General features: G+C 38.0%; 1 protein-coding gene across 3 annotated transcripts in view; it reads right to left on the reverse strand.

Annotated features, from left to right (window-relative positions):
• Positions 1–22,905, reverse strand: part of LOC129726873 (uncharacterized) — a 67,277-nt gene that overhangs the window by 26,940 nt on the left and 17,432 nt on the right. For all 3 annotated transcript variants that reach the window (XR_008728425.1, XR_008728426.1, XM_055684054.1), the window contains exon 2: positions 7,550–7,698. Coding sequence is in view for 1 of the 3 variants with exons in the window: in XM_055684054.1 (XP_055540029.1) it covers positions 7,550–7,698 (149 nt within the window). In the remaining 2 variants the exon portion in view is untranslated. The remainder of the gene's footprint in view (positions 1–7,549; positions 7,699–22,905) is intronic.

Genomic DNA, 22,905 nt, shown 5'->3' on the forward strand with positions numbered 1-22,905 from the left:
AAACAATATAACATTTGAACTAGTCAGATCTTGAAAAAAATAAACGATATCGTCGACGAAGAAGCGTTCGAGATAAGTTAAAGTCGAATAGAGCAGATACTCTGTTGAATAACCTTTGGAGACCAACCATTGCGCCAAAAATGCCGTAGTTAGTTCGTTGAGCAGGCAGCCGTAGCATCGAAGTGTTTCGCAGAGCACGAGGTTGCACGTTTATATTTACTTGTTCCAAAAGAGCGGGACAGTCTATGCGGCCTTGTAAAAGGTCAGTGGTGAACAATGCCCTTGCCGTGTCTCTACGGACAGACAAAAGCTCCAAACGAATTAATAAGCAGCGACTTTCATAGCTTGGTAGAGGGAAGCGATCCGTCCATGGCAGTTTAAGAAGAGCTAATCTCAAAAAGCGCCGTTGAACTGATTCTATTCTTTCCACGCCATTGTTGTAATGAGGAGTCCAGACAACCAAGCAGTTCTCCAGTATGAAGCGAGATAATGCGCAATACAATGATTTAAGGCAGTAGATATCCGTAAAATCTTTAGTGATCCTGAAGATGAATCCCGGAACTCTAGAGGCCTTGTCGACAGTAAACGAAATGTGAGGCTTGAAAATGTGCTGGGAATCCAAAATTTCCCGACATCTTACGTCTATGAATTGTAAGTAAAAGAAAAAAGAGATTTTTAACAAAAATTGCGCGACTTTGGAATAAAGAGGGGGGTCCTACAGAGCGAGGGGTATTCCAATCGACACCAAAATTGGGTTTTTTCCAAAGAGCCAGTAGATGAATAATTCCCCCAACTTCGAGGTAAATCTGTGATGGTTGTGCCTATATATTATTATTTATAACGCTTTAACGTATCCGCATTGAGAAATGCACTGTTAGATAAAAAAGCAGAAACAATTCCGTTACAATTCTGTCTACTATTTGTTTTAATGGAAAATAAAAATACCGTAGTCCAACGTCATGTGGTCGTGTCTTGGATCCCTCCTCCTTTTTTTCAATTTTAGCGCTTCAAATATCAATGAAATACTATGTCTGAAAATTTCTAACGGATTCTTTATAGTTTAAACTATTAGCAAGATTTTTTTCCAAAGCAGTTCGGGGTACCAAGCGTGAATTATATTTTTTTCAAATTATCGGAAAAATTGATTTTTTTTCGGAAATTTCGGGATTCAATCGTTTGAAACGGGTACCGTACATTGAGTCATATAAGGTTTAATACCGTTCAAAGATGGAACATTTTATGGAGAATAACTTTGCCGAAGATAGAAAAGGGTTATCTTTAACCCCAACAAAGTCATTCGTGATTTACATTTATTGCGATGGAAAAATGCACTTATTTTAATTTTAACAAAATTTATTTGTAATAACCAATAATCAAAGTGAAATAAAATTTAATCATATATTATGAATTTGGATAATTTCCTTTTAAAATTAAACAATGTCTTTTTCATACCTAAAATTCATAAAGGCAAATATTGATTTTTGTTACCTTATTATGATTTATGAATTATTAAGTTACCTTATTATGATTTATGAATTATATAAAACGGTTGTTTTGAAAGATAAAAAAATAAACAGTTTTTTACAGAGTTGCTTAAAATTAACGGAACAGTAACATTACCCTAGCGTCTCCACTGATTCAACAGTGAAAGGAGACGCACGGTTATCGTTCTTACCGTTCGCGTTGGAGTGGGTGGGAGCTTGAAACACGTGTTCGATATGGCTAGGGGCGCCGAAATTCACAGGAATGGTTGAATAGCTAGAATCTTTTATTTTTTCTTCAGTTTGAGCCTTGGAATAGTTTTTTTTTTCTATTCGACCAGTGAAGATAGCTATGAATCTGTTATTTTTAAAGATAGAAAAAACATTTTTCTACAAAGTTGCGCAAAATCGACGACGCTTCAATATTGTAGAACATCGTCTAACTTTATCTGCAAAAATAAGAAAGTTACATGGTGGATTTCATCAAAAACTTGGGTTGCCCTAATTTATGATTACAGGAAAATATGCACTCCATCATATTACACAGTTATGTTTTAGAATGTTTATTACTATCGAGCTCTAGATCCAAATTTCCCCATTAACTCGTTCCCTAGAACACTGTCCATTGGTTAACCCAGTGTTTCCACCGATTTAACAGTGAAAGGAGGCGCGTGGTTATCGTTCGCGTTGGAGTTGGGCGTTGGAGTTTATCGTCGGTAATCGTGATGTTCTCCAAACTCTCTTTCGAGATCCTCTTTTGGCGTCGTACACAAACTACGTAACGCATTAACTAAGAGAAGTTAAGTCTACGTAATTTATTGTTTCATAGGAATTACATAATGGGTTTGAAATCTAGATTTTTAGCGTTACATAATTTGTGGACGACCCCTAAAGAGGGTCTCGAAAAATAGTTTGGAGAATATCACGATTACCGACGAGAAACTTTTCGGCTTACAACAGTTCGTTAATAAGCGGAACGAGAGAGTTCGGTTGCCAGAAAGATCATGAAAGTATGCTAACGTGCCTACAGCCACCAGGCGGCAGAAACGCATCGGTGATGGTTTGCCTCAGAATCACCCGTGATGATCAGACTCCGCTGGTTTTTGTTCATGAAGGCTCAACCAAAATAAACCATATCGGGAACCAGTTCTACAGAACGTCGTCATTCGGGTAGTAGTGATTGGGTTTTCCAGCAGACTCATATAGCGAAGAAAACCAAACTTTGGATTACGGAACATTTTTCAGCGTTCATTTTGAGCTCGGAATGGCTAGCGAGTTCCTTATGGACTTTGCCGTCTGGGTATGTTGTAGGCAACGGATATACGCGAGATCCGGTTATCCGAAGCTCGGATCACGGATGGGTAACCGAATACTATCCGGATACGGACCATCGAATAGTCGGATATTCGGGTATCCGGATATTTATTATCCGGATATCCGTAATTTTTTTCTGTCTTTTGAAACCCCGTCAAATAAACTTAACACGAAAAATGCCTTTTTCCACAATCCCCCATCGTAAGTAATTATTTACATAATTCTCTTTAAACTATGTTCGGATACAAAATCCAGATATCCGACTATCCGAAAATCAGGATGTCCTGTCGGATAATATCCGGATATCCGTTTGATCCGGATTTTGGATATTTGTCGGATATCCGGATATTTTAATCCGGATAGTCCCAGCACTATTTGAGACCTGTCCTTCCTCTGTGAAGAAGGGGTCCCATACAAATGAAACACAAATTTCTGCACATCTCGCGTACTAACCAAGTAAATGGAACCAATTTTGGCATGTGGATGTTTCTGGGGGTAACACATATATCCAAAATGGTTTGGCCCCTCCCTCTTCTGTAAGGAAGGTCCCATATAACTAAAAGACACCCTCTTCTAGAAGGGAGCGGTTCCATATAAATTAAACACAAATTTCTGCACATCTCGAGAACTAACCAAGTGAATGGATCCATAGATGAATGTTTTAGCGGAAACAAATATGTCCATAATAGTTTGAAACCCCTTCTTCTTCTAGAAGGGAGGGGTTTCCTACAAACGAAACAAAAATTTCTGCACATCTCGAGAAATAATCAAGTAAATGAAACCAAATTCGATATGTTGAGGTTGTTAAGAGCGAAAAAAAAATTCATGTTAGTTCGACACCCCTCCCTCTTCTGGAAGAAAGGGGTCATACAAATAAAACCCAAATTTCTTCACAACACAAGAACTAATTAATTAAATAGAACCATATTTGGCATGTGAAGGTTTTTGGGAGCATAAAATATATCATGGTGGTTCGACACTCCAGGATGGGAGGGCTCTTTTACAAACAAGCACAAACTTCCCTGGAGGTTTGACACTCCTCCGTACTCTAGAAGGAAAGAGAGGTCTACCGTACTAAATAAAACAAATATTTCAACCAGGTTTTTTGGAAAACAACCTAAAATGGTCGGGTCAATGCACAGGAGCCAAAACTCGACTCCAAAAGCCGTTTTTAAATATAAGATGGAAACTTCCGGTTTCTAATATAGGTGTTTCTGGAACCAGAATCATGCTCAGAGGCCAAAAAATGTCTCAAAACGTCATTTTGAAATCCAAATTGGCGGCTTCCGGTTTCTGAAAAACAGCGGAAAGTGACCAAATATTATTTATTACAGGTATTTCCGGAATCGTAATGATGCACTGAAGTCACAAATCGATCTCAGACAACATTTTGTATTGTCTGGATACTACTACATTTGGATATTCCCGTAATCGAGATGATGCACAGAAGCCAAGCATTGACCTTAGACACCATTTTGAATTCAAAGATGACCACTTTCAGTTTCTGGAAAACAACCAAAATAACTGGATACCACCCAATACGAGTATTTCCGGAATCGGATTGATGCCAAAAAACAGCTGAAAATGACCAATATGGATATTTTTAGAATAGAGGTGATGCACAGAAGCCAAGAGTCGAGGATGTTGTCATTCCGATAAAACCAATCATTTCAAACGATTTGTCCTTTAACTTTGATCATACCCTATCCCGATCAGAAGAGCTTAACTAAAAAATTACAAAATTCTATCAACACGAGATACAAATAACATGATTTGATACGATTTTGTATCTTCCCATATGCTTTTGATAACAAAATTGAATCTGAAGGAGTTAAGAAAAACCAATCCTCAAATGATGTTTTTCTGAGACAAATCTCACTTCTTTCCGTCTCTATCAAAACCTATTGTTTATAACAATGGTTGTTATCATACTGTTCTATATGCTATCAAATTTTGTTGGAAAACTGATACGTTGGTAACAAAGTTTGATATGGGTTTGATACTAGTAAAATATTTTTTGTTATAAAATTACTGTTATTTTAACACCTAACGGGATCAAATCTGAAACACAACCTGAAAAGGTTTTTCACATAACAAACTTACTGCCTCTGTTACATTTTTGTTTTGTCTTTCTGATCGGGATGGCCGATTCGTCGTGCATTTGCAGACTATATGCGAATCGCAAGAAATCAATTAATTTGGAATGTTTAAATTTATTCAATTGAACGCTAGAATGGGCGGGACGAAGATTGCCGGGTCAGCTAGTCCCCTATAAAAAAATTTGAAAACAAACAATCTTCAGTAAGCTTGAAGATTGCTGTTCATATTTTCATTGATAAACCAATGATCTGAATTTGTCCTACGAAAACTCAATGGAATAAAATTGAAACGCAAATAATAAAGTTGAGTGTTTGGCAGCTGAACATCAATGTCAGAATCATCAACATTTTAATGTCAGTATGTATGTATGTTACAGACTTCATTAAGTGCCGCAGTATCGAAATTATTATTGTCACGATAAAAAGTTTGTTTTGTACGAGTTAGTACGGGGTGGTATATCCAACGAAAGGTAGAATAAGTCACGGTTGGAGACATCTGGTAGTGCAATTTGATGTTGCAAAGATATTACATGGGGGAATCAGAAACAATCAGGTCAAGTAGAGGACAGCCTGAAGTGAAGAAAAAGTTGAAAAATAATGCATGTGTAAGAAGCACCATCGCGGATATCACGAATCATTTACATCTGCTAGAGTTGTTTGAAAGATAAGTTTTAAAGCCGCCTAGAAATAACGAGAGATAATACTTGGATGCAATAGTAAAATGTGCCTTGCTAACAATAGTTTCATGATCAATGATACAAGTCACAGACATGCAAATTGTATCCATTTTGCAGTAACTAAAAGGTTATTTTATTTTAATAAATTTGATCATTACATTCTGGGTGTCACGGAGATAAGTACATGATGCTTCAAGGTAAATTCTGAATTCTTAGTCTAGATGTCCTCGAAAACTAATGATGATAATTATTAATGTGCAAACATAGGCTCTCTGTAAAGGCTATTCACGCAGTACCTAATACGAGTTAACTGTTTTGGCTGCTGGTTTGCAGTTCGTTCTACCGAAGGAGCAAGCGCCTTGTTTATTTGGTTCATGTTAATCAACTCTGCAGCAGTTTTATTACTCTACCTCCTTACAAGCACAACCCGCAACATAATTGCTGCCGCAACTGGGTGGTGACGCAGTACTAACGGTGACAACTGTAAATATTGAAATAATATTCTTCGTCGCACCTCGTGTTCCTAATCGGTACAGGGTGGTGCTGGTGGTGATGCGGAAGGATAATAATCGATAAACGCTACAGCACTCCGGTGACACTTGCCCGTCATCACTCTGACCCGGTGGTGAATTAAATATTAGCTCTGTAGCAGATGGCTTGAGGCTCCTGTGTGGTTTTACAGTTTCAGTCTACGATTGGTGATGAAATTTGCATGAAGTTTTAAGTGCAAATGTGTCTCTGATTCAAAGACTGATGAATAAATAATTTTTCAAAAAAATAATATCAGTTACTTGTCTAAAGATCTTTTCTGGGACTTGATTTTAGAAGTGCTATGATTAATATCGAGTACAGCTGGAAAAGCAAATTAGCTTGTTAGAATGATGAAGAGTCGTTCCATAGTTATTAAATAACTGCATTGTCATTTGATCAGACCACTACTGGATTACTCAGAATTCCAGAGCAGGTTAATGTTAGGGAACTCTCATCCTTCGAGTGCAGATGACGTTGAAACAAGCTTTTCCTTTGACATCAGTGCGTCAGTAAGGATGAGAACACGCGGCGTAATTAGCACTCCGAGTTACTACTTCACAAACGCGCCAGCTTCGGGTGGCACCTCCGTAACGGAGAGTAACGAAGATTAATGGTACTACCGTGCAATTGCAGTGCTGGAAGATAAGAACGTTTCATTTCACCATCTTGCAGCTAATTACCGGCGTCGGATCCCACAGCCGTTCTCTTTATTGTGAGTCTGCGATGAATTGAAATTGCTGGAGCGAAACAAGCTTGTCAGGGTTATGCCACATTTCAAGCAACCGATTAGACATGGTTCTCATTGCGCTAAATGTGAATGCTTGACTAACAAGGATGAATGACACAGATTACTTGCGGTTGGACAATAATTCAGATATGGAATAATGTACCTCTGTGATTGTTTCAATTTGCACTGAATTTGCAGTCATAGACCAGATTCGTAAAAATTAAGATCAAAATAACACTGTAACGTTGTTGGAAATGACGCCAAGCCCAGTGTAATTAAAATTCCTGGTGTTTTTTCCAATTTTTTTAAAATAAGTTTGATACAATTATTAAATGTATATGCAAAGCAGTACGTAAATAGCGCATACATTCCATTCTTATTATGCGGCTCCCGGCATATTACAATCTGGGTTTTGCCTGTAGCGCCACTGAGGTCACGAACGGGTGCAAAAAATTAATTATAGTTTAAAATGCGCTCGAGCGTGTAACGTGACAAAGCGTGTTGAATAACTTATTCAAAGGCTCCAGCATGTAGCATATTTTGAGTCTGTTCAGGCGTAAACTAGAATGATTAAATTTTCAATTTAATTACCGGGTAGAAAGTTGGGAAAAAATGATGTACCAGCAATATTGTTTTTTTTTTTCAAACATAACAATAAATTGGCACTGCTCAGACAATTAACTCAAATATGTTCCGCTGCTACAGTTTCATAATACTTACGTAGGGTGGATCACAGTAGATTGCTTTGCACCAGAGAGGCTCTGAATGGTAACATACACATAAGCTGCATACACCCGGTCCGGGTACGTACAGGAGACCGTGAGCCACTGAGTTGCCCTGAAAGTCTACGCAGTCCTCCTCAATGCCAGCTGAAAGGTTGAAAAAAGAGTGGAAACATTAGTTTTTTTTGTGCAACAATCAATATGTTATGGTGAAATATCTAGCTTGCATTCTCCATGGATTCACTCAATTTCGCGGTTGAACATATAATGTAATCTCCTGCAATGATTTCGTGTGCTTGTAATACAAGAGAATATTGAAAGAAATCATGTGTAAAAAGTGGGCAACAATCCTCTTGTCTCGACCTCGACTTCTTTTCCATTTGCTATTCATCGCATCTTCACCCACCCATTGCATACAAATAGCACACTTCCGTCTGAATGATCCGGTATCACTCAATCAATGTCATATAATGGAAAAAGAGGAAAGTGTTGCACATATATTATTTGTGGCTTTCTGAATGTATGGCAGGTGTTAGTTAATTAGTTTTTCCACAGAAATTTCCGTTCCCATCAATGTAGTATGAGTAGAACAAGTTTGAGCTGTTTCATATTTAGCACTGCACTAGAAGTTTGGAAAGCAATAGTGACATTTATTATGGTACCTATTTTCGTCAGGTTGCATGTCAGGACTTTTTTTCGTATGTGGATAATTTTTTCTAGATGCAAGATTATATGAGCTTAAGCATGCACTTTATCTTAAGTACTATAGTTCAGAATCTTTTGGTTACATGGAAAAAAACTGCTTCATAATGAGCTTATACCGATCCTGAGCGTTTTCATGATAAACATTAAAAAAAAAACGCAAAAATTATATCGAACTTTTTTATGTTCAATGACACTTTGCATACGTATTTGACTTATCAAACTGATAATTTTACGCGGGCGTATACATTTCGCAGACCCAAGGGTAATTTTCTAAAAGGGCGCTAGCATAGTTTTTTTTAAAGTACATGAAACACATTTTAAACTTTACTGATCCAATTGTGGTTTCGTAAACTTTTAGTTGAGTGAAAATGTCTGATTTCCTGCCAAATCGATGATCGTTAGTTACGGGAAGGATTATTTCATTCAAAGAGAACGTTAGCTGGAGCGCATCGAGGGTTAAATAGTAAGAGGTTGTATCCATGACATGATCGCATAGCTGACGTAGAATGCGCACACATCCCGACAAACAACTTTGTTGATTTATAGCTTGGATGCTGCTGTTAAACGGATTTCGGCAGAACTACTGCTTAATAAGTTGTTTTATAAAACAACTGTTGTTGGGTTGGTATCAACAAATGCATATTTATTATTGTGCCTTATAAGGAGCTATTAATGTTGTTGTTAATTGACTTTTTCAAGTATGGCTAATACCAAAGTTGCGCTGATTTTTGCTATTGAAAGTGAACTTCGGTGTACTGTATAGTACTGAGATGTGAAAAACTTATTAACTGCTTCAATTGAAAGCAATTGATCGTTCCTAAATGGACGGTTGGGTTTATTTTCTGCAAAGCTGGGAATCAATTTAATAATTCCTATTTTTCTGTTTTTTTTCTAAGACAGAATAGCTTGGATACTCGGAAGAATGTTTCCCTGGCCAATTAGTGACGCCAGATAGAAGATTACCATTTACGTGATAGGAACGTAATCACGATAAAAACGAAGCATAAATGGGAATTGGAACCGATTTTAAAATTTCCACCCGAATCGCGTGAAACTCAGTGGACGATTGTCTCAAATACCTACGGAGAGGACTAACGCGACAAGTAGGCGGGGTCGCGAATGTGGGATTATGGAAGAATGTAAAAAAATGATGGACTGCGCTGCGCATTGTCTTGAGGTATTAAGACGAACAAGGCCGGATCAAGGGTTGTGGAGCCCGGGGGCCAAGTATTTTGTGGGGGCCTCCTTTTAGTCGTCAAAATTTCAACAAAGATATATGTCATACAACTAGACTTTACGCATGAAGATTTTACAGAAAATGTTTAACACGAAAGAAAACTCTTTTTTTCTTTTTCCTCCATCGTAAAAAAATGTTTATTATGCAAATGTACAAAAAGCAAACTAAATCCTTCATACGGAATTCTGTTTTAAAAGCAAAACTCAATAACTCCACCAGGTTTTTCAAGACGCTAGATACCATGATATTTTAGACACGACTCGTAACGATAACATTTGCACCGGAGTCACGAAAATGTGTATTAATTTTTTTTTATTTTTTGTGTTCAGTCATGAGTCATGAAAAGTAGATTTCGTGGGGGCCCCCAAAGTATGGGAGCTTGGGGGTCATTGCCCCCCCCCCCCCTTATTCGGTTATAAAGACGAATGTTGCGCGAGAAGTACATTAATTTTTCGTCAACTGTTCAACCGTCGACAAAATCGTCATTATGATGGCTCCTGGACATAAGCAAACCACGGACAAGCGATAGAGGCCTCAAACACGTTCTTGAATCAATGTTGAATTTTCTTACCTTTAAAACTTTAAAATATGCAGCTCCACGTTTATTTTAAGCGATTTATAAATGAAGCTAAAATTGTTTTTTTTTGCCTTTCTCCTAGAAAGGTATAGCAATCACTGGAAAAACCAAAGGTATAAAAGTGCTCCAAAGGGTCGAATCTCGTATATCAATCGACTTAGTTTGACGAGCTGAGCATTTTCTGTATGTGTGTGTGTATGTGTGTGTGTATGTAACACTCTCCCAATCTCACTCGATTTTCTCAGAGATGGCTGGACCGATCTTCATGATATTAATTGCAAATGAGAGGTCTAGTTGCCCCATAAGACCCTATTGAATTTCATTGCAATCGGATTTTTAGTTTAGAGGTTATTTTAAAAAATGTGAAAATCACGAAACATCATTATCTCAGAAACTACTTAACCGATTTTAACAAAATTTCAAATGGGTTTCAAATGGACGAGCCACTCAAAATATCCTTAACTTTTGAGTTTCATTAAGATTGAACGTGTGGTTCAAAAGTTATGAAAAGAAACGTATTCTGGAGAGTGTTTTATCTCACTCATGTTTCTCAGACATGCCTGAACCGATTTCCACAAAGTCAGTGTCATTTGGAAGGTCTTATTACCCCATAAGACCCTATTGATTTTTTTTTGCAATCGGACTATTACTTTGCCTGTTATGTTTAAAAATGTGAAATCCAGCGTTGAAAAGAAACATATTCCGAAGACTACTTAAACTCACTCACTTTTCTCAGAGATGGCTGAACCGATTTCCACGACATTAGTGTCAAATGAAAGGTCTAGCTGCCTCATAACACCCTATAGAATTTCAATGTAATCGGTCTCTTACTTTGTCTGTAATGTATCAAAATATGAAAACCACGAAACTTCATTATCTCAGAAAGTACACAACCGATTTGAACAATATTGGTATCAAATGAACGGGCTAGTTAAAGGTTAATTGATGAATTTTATAGTGATTGAACACGTGGTTCAAAAATTGTGAAAAGAAACATGTTCCGGTGACTTTTCAAATTCTCTCGTTTTCCCAGAAACAACTGGACTAGATTCAACAATCTTAGTGTCAAGTGAAAAGTTTGGCTTTCCCATAGGTTCCCCCGGGTTGTCTCTCAAACTCACAAGTAAGAAATTTCATAGCAATTTGATATGTGGTTCAAAGGTTATGGAAAGAAACGAAATTCAAAGACTATTTAAAACTGTAACTGCTTTGATCAAAACATATGGCCTCAACAAAATTTAAATTTGGTATTGTGCTATTCGTAAGCTCCCGGTATTGCTCGTGATTGAGATGTACGAAATTCAAAGGTATTGCAATCACTTGCAAAACCGAAGATAAGAAAGTGCTCCAGAGGGCCGAATGGCATATATCACTCGACTCAGTTCGACGAGCTGAGCATTTTCTGTATGTACGTATGTATGTATGTATGTATGTGTGTGTGTGTGTGTGTGTGTGTGTGTGTGTGTGTGTGTGTATGTGCAGATTTTTATTTTCACTCACTTTTCTCAGAGATGGCTGGACCGATTTCAATGAAATTATATGCAAATGAAATGTCTTGTTGCCCCATAAGACCCTGTAAAATTTCATTGTAATTGGATTTTTATTTTAGAGGTTATGTTTAAAAATGTGAAAATCACGAAACATCAATATCTCAGAAATCACACAACCGATTTCAATAAAATTGGTATCAAATGAACGGGCTATCTAAGAAACCCTCAACTTTTGAATTTCATATAGATTGAACATGTGGATTAAAAGTTATGAAAAGAAACGTCTTCTAAAGACTGTTTAATTTCACTCATGTTCTCAGAGATGGCTGGACCGATTTCCACAAAATCAGTGTCATATGAAAGGTCTAGTTACCTCATAAGACCCTATTGATTTTTTTGCAATCGGACTATTACTTTGCCTGTTATGTTTAAAAATGTGAAATCTAGCTATGAAAAGAAACATATTCCGAAGAATACATAAACTCACTCACTTTTCTCAGAGATGGCTGACCCGATTTCCACAGAATTAGTGTCAATTAATAAGTCTAGCTGACTCATAACACCCTGTTGAATTTTACTGTAATCGAACTGTAACTTCGTCTGTAATGTACCGAATTGTGAAAATCACGAAACTTCATTAGCACAGTACACAACCGATTTGATCAATAGTATTATGAGATTAACGGGCTAGTTAAGGGTTAACTGATGCATTATGATTGAACACGTGGTTTCAAAGTTTGGCTGCCCTATACGTTCCTATTTCATTTGATTATAATCGAACTTAAGCAACCGTTATGTATAAAATTTTTAATAAAACAACGAAATTCTATTATCTCAAAGATTACACGACTTATTTAGACATAACTAGTGTCATACGAACGAATCATCTCTCAAACTTACAAATAACAAACTTCATAACAATTTGATAGGTGGTTCAAAAGTTATGGAAAGAAAAGAAATTCAAAGGCTATTTAAAACTATACATGCATTGATCAATATTTGTGGCCACAATATAATTTAAATGTGGTATCGTACCATTTGAATGTTCCCGGTATCGCTCGTGATTGAATTGTTCGAAATTAAGAGTCATTTCCTTTATTTCGCTATTTCTTGAGCATTTACATTACGTCAAATTTCATATTTTATACTTCTATTACAACATCATTATTTAAGAACCCAAAAAGTGAATACACATTTATTGGATTGAAGCGTTCATGTAAATCTATTTTTACAAATAATAAGTTTGAATGAGAAAGGCTGGGTGTGACCGCTAGGTGGAGATGATTTAGGTTTTTATAATATGCGATCATATTTCAACTGTCGAGCTAGTTGCAATTATGTTTAAAATTGGTTTGTTGTTGTGATTGAGCTGTTTGTTATGTGTAATAAAAATTTAACCGCTAGATTAATGCAAGCGCACAACTCGGAAAAATCGTTTGATAAGTAAGGTTAACAAAATGCTATTGGTGTGTTACAATAACGGGTGTTAAATAAAAAATGAGAATTTTTTCAATACCGTTCAGTAACCTTAAATACAGAGCGTAAAATTTTCTTTCTCCAAGAAAATTGCTCTTTTGGCTCCCTAGAAACAGTAGGCGTGTTTGGTTTTGCTAGTTTGAATTTAGTCAAAGCAAAGATGGCGTCGAAACAGCACGTGCTCCGCGAACGCATTGTACGGTTCTACGAAACGCATTTCCAGCAAGGGAAAAAGTTCACGGTGACACATCAGTACGGTATATCGTATCCTGGGTTCTCTGAACGTAGAGCGGAAGGTCGGAAGTGGTCGTCCGGTGACGATAATGACGAAGCAGAGGAAGACATCGTTAAAGAAGCTGTTTGACAACAAGGACACAACCAGCCTGCGTGACGCCGGTCGGAAATATGGCTGCTCCCACGTATTGATCCATCGGACCCTCAAGATGGAAAGAATCGTCTGCAGGAAGAAGACGAGGTCTCCGGAGTACACGGAGGAGCAGTTTAAGACGGTTAAAACACAGTGTCGGTGGGTGACCAAATAATACCGCGGGACGTCTTTCGTTCTAGACGACGAAAGCTATTTTCCGCTGTCCAAAACGCATATTCCAGGAAATGATAATTACTACTCCAGCGACAAGTCATCCACACCACCTGAAGTGAAATACAAGTTCAAGCACAAGTTTGAAATAAAGGTTCTGTTGTACATCGCCATTTCCGACCGGGGCATTTCAAAGCCTTGGTTTAATTTATCAAGAAGAGTGCCTCGACAAAATCCTGCTGCCGTTCCTGAGCGAGCATCACGCCGATGGGAAGTACGTCTTCTGGCCAGACAAGGCGTCTTCCCATTACGCCAAGAAGACGCTGGCGTATCTTGAGGAGAAAAAGATACCGTTCGTGCCGAAAGATCGTAACCCAACAAACTTGCCCCAGTGCCGCCCAATAGAGGATTTCTTTGGCTCACTCAGTGCCTTAGTACATAAAAACAATTGGAGGGCCAAGGATACGAAGCAACTGAGTACAAGAATCCGGAATTGTATCCGGAAAATGGACGTAAGTGCCGTACAACGTTCTTGTGAGAGCATCGCAACTAAGTTGCGTCGAACAGCAGACCACGGCCCTTACTTAAACACTCACTGATATTTTTTTGAAGAAAATACATTATGTTATTAATAAAAAATACTGAAATCGATGAAAAAATTTTTTCTTTTATATGTGATTGAAAAAAATCTCATTTTTTATTTAACACCCGTTAAAAAGATAATATGAACACAGTATAAAGATAAAGACGCGAAAATGGTGGAGACTACAAAACATTTTCAATCGCTGCTTTTGCTTTTTGCAATCAAAATTTTAACACTAAGAAGAAAAGTGAGATTTTATAGTTTTTATCACTATCAATAACGTTCTAGCATATGGCAGGAAAATAACAACTACTTCAATTGCAAATTTTGATGCACTAATAAACAAGGCGCCATCCGCAACGGAATGCTGCAATCAAATGACCGTGTGTTGTAGCAAAAACCATACAAACATAAAATCGCCGCCTGCTGCGCTGCGGCAAGTCTGCTTGCTACTGGTCGATCCGGTTTTCAGTAAATCATCCTTTAGCTGCAGTGATCGGATGAGCAGTGTAGACTAAATTGTTGCATGCTTGCTGTTATGTATGACTAACAACATACTTCCGGTGGGCGTGTCGTTGTGCACTCGAGCGAACAATGCAATAACAACAACAAATTGTTCAGAAAGTCAAATTGATTGTATACTTTAGTGTCGGATGTGCTGGGGAAGTGCTTGGTTTGCATCATTGCGGGCACGCGATTTGTTGAACTATAATCAGATTGGCTACGAGTGTTAACCACTTTACTATGAAAAAAATGTTTCAAAAATTGATTTCATGAACTAGAGAAATAAGTTCTCTATCAAAGGAGATATCAATGGCTAAAATCCGTCAAGTGGTAACAAAATTGTAAGCATTTGAAAGCTTTAATTCTGCCGTTTAACTCTATATTAGATATTTTGGAACCACACCCTATTGAAGTAGGATGTATTCTACGTCAGAAACGCTGCTTTAAGTGAAACAACGTGCCATGATTGATTCCGTCGCTTCGAAAACATTAATTTTTAAGTTGACGACTGTCCGCGTTAAAAAAGGCCAAAAACCTTCGAAAACGCTGAATTGGAGAAATTGCTCGATAAGGATTCATGCCAAATGCAGAAACAGCTTACTTTAGTACTAAGAGTTACTCTCCAAGCTATTTCCAAACGATTGTATGCTTTGCACTTTGCACAAAAATAAGGAACTCGGGTTTTTTATCTGCCCTATTAGAGACTGGGAAGAATTTTCAAAGCAGTAGCCTTATTTTCATTTGTGAACGCAGATACAGTTGGTAAAGTTTGGTTAATGTTCATACGTTGTGAATCAGATCGTACTCGGTTTGTGATCAAAAAGGCTTTGAACTACCTGAAATAGTATGAAAGCACATGTGAGGACGGGTAACCATTTTAATCTACCATGTTAAATCTGGCCGAAATTATTGCGTTTATCTAAAAAAAAAAATTGTTTAGCCTCACGGTGTGTATTCTTCCACAACTTTGCTGAGGACTTGTTTTTTGGAAACTTAAACTTTTTTGTTTCTTATTTCTCCATGATCAGATAACCAGACGAAGATAACAAAATGAAATATTCTCTTCTAATCAGTGAGCTGAACAATTGTAACAAATGAAAATAATCATGACATTTGACCACCACCAGGCCACGAGACCATTTTGAAAGTATATTTTTTGATACTCGGCCTCCGTAGGAACGTTGTTTGGGGTGTTTACTATCACGAGAAACTGCTTCCTTGATTTTGATAAAAATGACATGTTAGCCAATTTTTCAATTATGGGCAGTTATGCTTTGAAGCCAAGGGACATTGAGCGTAGTTTTTTTACCTGTTAGTCAGTGCTGCAGTGGCAAAAAAGGAAAGGTTTCGCTACGTGACGGGTGACGAAAACTAGATTCAACCCAAAGAAAAGATAGTCATGGGGACTGCCTGGTCATGCTTTTACGTCGTCGGCTTGGTTGAATGTACCCGCTGCGAAGGTTAGTGTATTTGGTGAAACCAGGTTAATGTTATTTTTTGTGTGCTATTGAAAATGATAGAAAACATTACTGGGAAATGGTTTCGACTTCAATTGATGCGATTACGGCGAGCACTGCACAAAAATCGACAATAATACAAGCAATAGCACGAAAAAGTGCTTCTACTGCATGACAACGCTCGATCTCATACTGCCAAACTCTTCGAAACTTACTTAGACACGCTCAAATACAAAAATGGCTCGATTCGTGGATAGCCTTAAATGAGTAATACTTTGAATTATTTGTTTTCAAAATAAACTTGTTTTCATTAAAAAAAAAAAAATAACGAGAACTCAGTTGCGCACCTAATAGAAACACGCAAAACACGTAAGTATATATTATTTTGTTATATTTCAAACATTGAAAAAAGCCTTTTTATATGCTTGAAAAAAATTGCGTTATAGCTAAGACACATTCGCTATGCAAGCTTCAAACTTATCAAAAATAGTTCCTTCGTATAATATTGATGTGGTTTCGCATTATCCAACTTTTGCGTGAATACAGCACTCATACCATCGGGCTTTGGCTAGAAGCTAGATTTTCACAGTGATTGCTACATACCTTTCGAAGTGAATGAACTCAAAGGTAGTTTCAACGATATAATTTATTCATGAAGGTATTTTTAGCATACGGCCTTTTGATACGCTACTCGAAAGGAAACAAAAATCTTAGTTAATGAAAAATGCATCCTTGTATGGTAAATAAAATATCAGCAAAGTCACAGTCGGATCAGTAAGACTGTTTGCTCTTCTGTTACTGTTCTTATGTTTATACTTCTTGATACAATCACTCGCGAAAATCGGAATCGGCCGTAATTTGAACAAAAACTTCTATCCCATCCGATTCTTCCTAGTGGTCCAAGTAATCTATTAACTAAGTTATAGTATATTAGAATCTTGGTAAGGAAAAACTGTTAGAACCAATACGCGTAACGTGTCAGTTTCCTGCGCAATAAAAGTCCTGATCTTGATGGAAGCTTTAACGATATGTAGCATTTGTATTAAATGTAAAGTTAAGCACTCAGTTCATGAAGCAAAATATTCCTGGTGCTTGACATTGTCAGTCTAATTCGCCAAGATTTTCAACTCAGTATTGCCAGACCTTCTTTCGGTAATGTTAACAAAAGACTCGTCAACGTAAACGATGGGGTTATGTTTTTTCTTCCCAACCGACGACGCTTTACTTTTTCTCTCGCGTGTTACAATCCTGTTCGAAATCCGGTGACAAAACGGTTAGGCCCAAAGGTTATTTTTATGCTCCGCGTTACGACAAAGAATATAATACCACATTACGTAGAGCTTATCTATCTGCAAGTGAGTCAATTTGCTATATTGGCGGTGAATATCTGGACTACGAAAGCCCCTGCTAGGTGAAATTATTGCCAAGTCGTGCTTTTTGTGCTCTTCCGATCTAGTTCAGTGTGAAAAATAATTGGTGGCTGCTAAACCAAACGGGGCTATACTTTGGTAAACGGCCGACACCTTGCGCGAGCCCGAGCAGAATGATGTTTCAAAAGAATGTCTCCCTAATATCACAATAAAGACATGACGCTTGCTTTAATGAACAATATTTTTAGATATCAGAAAATTGTCAAATCTATAATTTAACAGAAAGTTGCTTTACTCTCAATTACATGTTTGATATTATTGTTTCTCTGTGATCGGCAAGCCCACAGGCTTTCATCTCTGCTTTTCAGCGCAGCAATCAATTGTTTCGTAGACTTTTCCCCAGGAGCCAATGCCCCGGACGCGTCTCTTTTTATTCTTTTCATGTTCATCTCACTCGATACTTTGAACTGGTGGAATAGAAGAGCAACTTAGATTGGGTATCCATCGGATGCGCTAGCTCCTGTTTTCTTATCTCTTGGAACGTTTGCCGCCGCAGCTGTAAAAGTGTCTCTTGAAAGTAAGTTTATACAATAGAATTTACTGAACGATATTTTATCTCTGTGGAATTTGGTCACCGAACTAGATTTCGAAGAAGCACCCAATCAAGCAGGTTTGGAGAGGATTCGGACATCTCAAGTAGGCTTCTTGCTTGAAATCGTTTTGGTCTTTGCCGATTGATATTTTTAACTTTGCTTTTTTGGGTTTCATGTACTTCCTTTTGAAGTCACAACGGTTGGTAAGACTGTCGATTCTCAAGCCGCTCCAAGCTTGGAATATAGACACTCAATTTTGTAGTTCATTTTGCTTTAGCCAGGATGTACACGAGAAGACGAACTACCTTACCACTCGGGGCAAAAGCTTAAGTTTTGGGTCGATGAACAAAATAAAAGAATGTTCTCTTGAGAAAACATTTTTGGCTCACGGCATGGCGTCGGACAAAACATTTGCGAAGTGATGAATCAGCCAGAAGTTTTTTTTGTTCTCATAAGATGAACACTTTAGAAAGTACATTTTTTCGTCCGAATCAAAAAGTAGGCGGAAGTGGTTTATCTAACGGATCTCTGTGGCTACCACAAAATCGATTCTTGGCTGTTTCTTGAACCATATAAAGTGAATCAGTTTATGTGCCGTTTCAGCTGTAATGTGTGCTGAACAATTGCAGCTATTTTCGGAAGAACCATTTCGATCGAACGGGCTCGTAGTGAATAAGCTCGCGAGCAGGAGCAACCAGCCTGGCCTCCCGTGCATCTGCACTGCCGCAGGCTTTCGTATTTCACGTATTCTTGCTTATGTAACTGCCCTCCTAACACGAAGAGCCCTTGTTAGGCACAAGTGCAATGTGATGCCAACAGGAGGAAAATGTGGCTGCAGAGCGGCAGTGTGCTGTTGTAATTCTCGAAGACGTTTGCCAGAAAATTCAAATTATCCTAGCTCAGGCTCAAGTGCTTGATGCTTTGTCGGCGAGTACTTTAGTGGAATTGAGTTTGCACTCCGGGGGGCTTTTCGTTACATAAATGAAATGGCGCCGAGTAGCTGTGAACCGCAATCAAGCGTAAATTGAAATTATTATCATGTTTTTGAAATGTATAGCATGTTTGAGAAGGAATCAGGAAAATCGAAAAAAGTGTCAAAATATATGTAATGTGAATGTCTCACAATTGCTTCTAATTTGCATCCTGCTATGGATATGAAAATTGGTGCAGAGCTCGAAATAATTTATTATTTCCCTCTGAAGATTTATTCTAAAAATTTATATTTTTGTATTCGAAAACACAATATAACGCCACCCTTCCTCATGTATCAGTTTTTGATTGTAGTAAAATTTTATAAGTTAAGGAACATCAGTAGTTCAATCTTCAAAAATAAAATTTACTGATTATTCCTGATTCTTACAGAAGATTAGTTTTTCAGCAATTTTTTACTTTTTGCTTTATACCTAAAATTCTGGAAGCGATCGTCACAGAAATAAAAAATGGATTGATGTAATTTTTTTTGTAAATACTTGAATATTAGAAGTCAGCGAGAAATGGAAGGCAATTTGTGAAGATTGGTAATCTAACTTAATGAAAATGGTAAAGCTTAATTTTCATTAAAATTTTTTTCACTGGATCTTATTCTCGCATTTCAGTCTGTTTGATACCTTTTCAAAAATTCATAAAAAAGGAAAGAAATGAAATTTTAAAAAGCTTATCACCAAATCTGTATCGAAAATAGAAATCTGAAATTTATATTCATTATCAAATATTTTAAATGCATGGAACGTAAAAAAATGCTGTAACTATGCTCTAAATATTTTTACTTTCTAACTACAAATGTGGCCTGGGTCACAGGAAATATTCTTGAGTTCCGGTAAGCACAGCATATTTGCTTATTTTCGGATGGATTTGGTGATGGGTTGCCTGATAGTAATTCTAATTTGCATCATTCTGGATTTTTCATCAGGAATCTTCCAAAAGACATATTCCAGAATATGGGCTGCATTGGCCACTCCTGGCCCACGGAAGCTCGTACGCTCGTTAAGAGTAAGAGATCTTAAGCACGAGACGAATGGAGTGTGCTGTGCGATCCGAACCGCTCTCACTCGTCTCTTTGCAAATTAATGTGCAGTCTCCTAATGCATCCGAGCCGTATTTCCTCCCTCCTCCATCGTCGCTAAAGGAACTCGTTTCTCTACTAATCAAAGAATGGTACAATATACCACTTGAGGTCATTCAAAAGCTCTACAATTCTATTCATCGATGAATTCAAGCAGTTCTTGCAGCAAATTGTGGTCCAATAAAGTATTAGAATGATTGATTTATTATTAAATTTATATTTTCTTAAAATTAATTGAAATATGTTTTATTAAAATAACTAAATCCGCTGCAAAAAGTGCTCCTTACCGAAGATTTTCTGGGTAAACTCTTCGATAAATTTAATATATAAACAGTGAATTGAGTGGCCAGAATACTCTTCCGTTCTCCCGATAGTTGTCTCAAGTTCTTCGCAAACCTTATGTACGATGGGACAGGTATGCGATATACCAGTGTAATAAAAGTGAGAGTTTTGGAATAATGTATTTGAAAATATGCTAAAATACTACAAGGTATACAGCCTTAGGAGTTGTATGAAATGGTGACGTAGAAGAAATATAAATATCGTTTTTACCTCTTGTTTAATATATTTCACTACGCCTGTCTCACACAGGTATAAGGGCGCCACTTGCTATCGTGTTAAGAACAAGAATGAAGTTGAATTTTTTACATGCAGTCTTTTGTATCGAGTTCAGCGTAGATTTTTGTATTGGAGGCGTGGCCACGCAGTTTCGAGAAAGAGAAACGAAACAAAACACCTTCGATACTACAAAGTGATTTTCATAAGCACCAAAAGAAAGTTTGTGCTTTCCTTATGCGAAAATTCATTCGTTGTTTTGCTTTCGTCTTGATTAGACGCAAATTGTTTATCTCCGTTTGATTCGCAAAATAAAAATACACGAGTTATCGTACGGGTGTTTTTTTTTGTCGATCAGTTCTTGTGCTGCGCGATAACAATAGCCTGCAGTTTATCGGCAGAAACATCTTCTGCACACTGGTAGGGGCAGGCTACCCCGCCAGTGATCTGATACGCAGCTGATATATCAGCAAGAATAATTCTCCCGCACCGCTGTTACCCCGCTAGCGCCATCATACGATCGAGCGAGTGGAAGTCAACTACAAGTGGCATCTACAAGGTCGAGTGTAAGATACGGCCACTGTGTCACAACACGAAGCTGGATCGTCATTGTTTGTTCTGCGGAGACACTCGATTAATCCAACTATCAGCCGTGAGGTCGTGACTTAGACGTTCGATGAAGTATTCACTTTAGAATTTTTTATCATTATTATTAAAATTATTATTATTATTGTTATTATTATAATTATTAGAATTATTATTGTTATTATTATTATTATTTTTATAATTATTATTATTATTATTACTATTATTACTATTGTTATTGGTATTAGTATTACTGCCTTTTTTTTTATTTTGATCTATTGTAGTTTGAAAAATTGTTTTTAAAATTTAATATCAACTACTTGATCCCCCCACCCCCCCCCCCACATTCGAATATTTATCGTTTGTGTGCGGTAGAGCGTAACGCTCCCGCAAAATGGACGACATGCAGGTGCAACTATTTCTGGATGTGGAAACAAATGGGGAAGAGATTGAGATCTCCCCCATCAATTCCCCTCTACCTTCCCCGCTACCTAGCCCCGTACCAAGGGTACCGGCAACACGGGTGAAAGCTTACCCAGATGCTTCGAAAGGTCCGTTCGTAGTTTTCTTTAGGCCCATAAAGAAGCCTATTAACATTATACAAATAGGCAAGGACCTGGCAAAACAGTTTTCGGACGTAACCGAAATTACAAAGGTTAGACCGAACAAACTGCGAGTTGTCGTGAGTAGCTTGAAGCAAGCAAACGCAATTGCTAGCTACGAGCTCTTCACGAGAGAGTACCGCGTGTACATCCCTGCCAAGGACGTGGAGATCGACGGTGTGGTTACCGAAGGAAGCCTCACGGTCGATGACATTTTGCGTCACGGGGTTGGCTGCTTCAAGAACCCCCTGATTCAAGATGTAAAGATACTGGATGTCAAGCAATTGCATTCAGTATCAATCGAAGAAGGGAAGAAGAAATTCCACCCTTCTGATTCCTTCCGTGTAACATTCGCCGGATCCGCACTGCCGAACTACATCTCTTTGGACAGGGTTCGTCTGCCTGTACGCCTGTTCGTACCGCGGGTCATGCATTGCCAAAACTGCAAGCTGTTAGGTCATACAGCCACCTACTGCTGCAACAAGGCACGCTGCAGCAAGTGCGGAGGCAATCATGCTGAGACCGCTTGCAGTGAGGATACTGAAAAGTGTCTTTACTGCGAGGGAACTCGGCATGACCTTTCGGCGTGTCCCGCGTACAAACAGCGCGAGGAAAAAATTAAGCGTTCCCTTAAGGAACGATCAAAGCGCTCTTTTGCAGAAATGCTTAAGAGGGCTGAGCCACCCTCGACAGGAAACATCTTTTCCTTTTTGCCAACCGATGAGGGTACATCTGACGATCCCATCGAAGGGTGTTCTTATGCCTCGCCAGAGGGATCTAGGAAGAGGAGAATGCTCAACTCTCCTAATCTTTCTCGCAAAGGTCGTGAGATAACCCCTAGCGGAATGACCAATAAGACAACACAAAAAGGAAGCGGTGAAGAAAAACCGAAGCAAGTGCCCCCCGGTTTTAATTTCAAATCAAACCAGGAGTGGCCACCGCTTCCTGGGGCACCAAAAACCCCTCGTGCACCCATTTCTCGATCAAAAGACATAAAAGAAACAGGGTTCATAAAATTCT

The sequence above is a fragment of the Wyeomyia smithii genome, chromosome 3 (assembly GCF_029784165.1).
Source record: "Wyeomyia smithii strain HCP4-BCI-WySm-NY-G18 chromosome 3, ASM2978416v1, whole genome shotgun sequence".
Taxonomy (NCBI): domain Eukaryota; kingdom Metazoa; phylum Arthropoda; class Insecta; order Diptera; family Culicidae; genus Wyeomyia; species Wyeomyia smithii.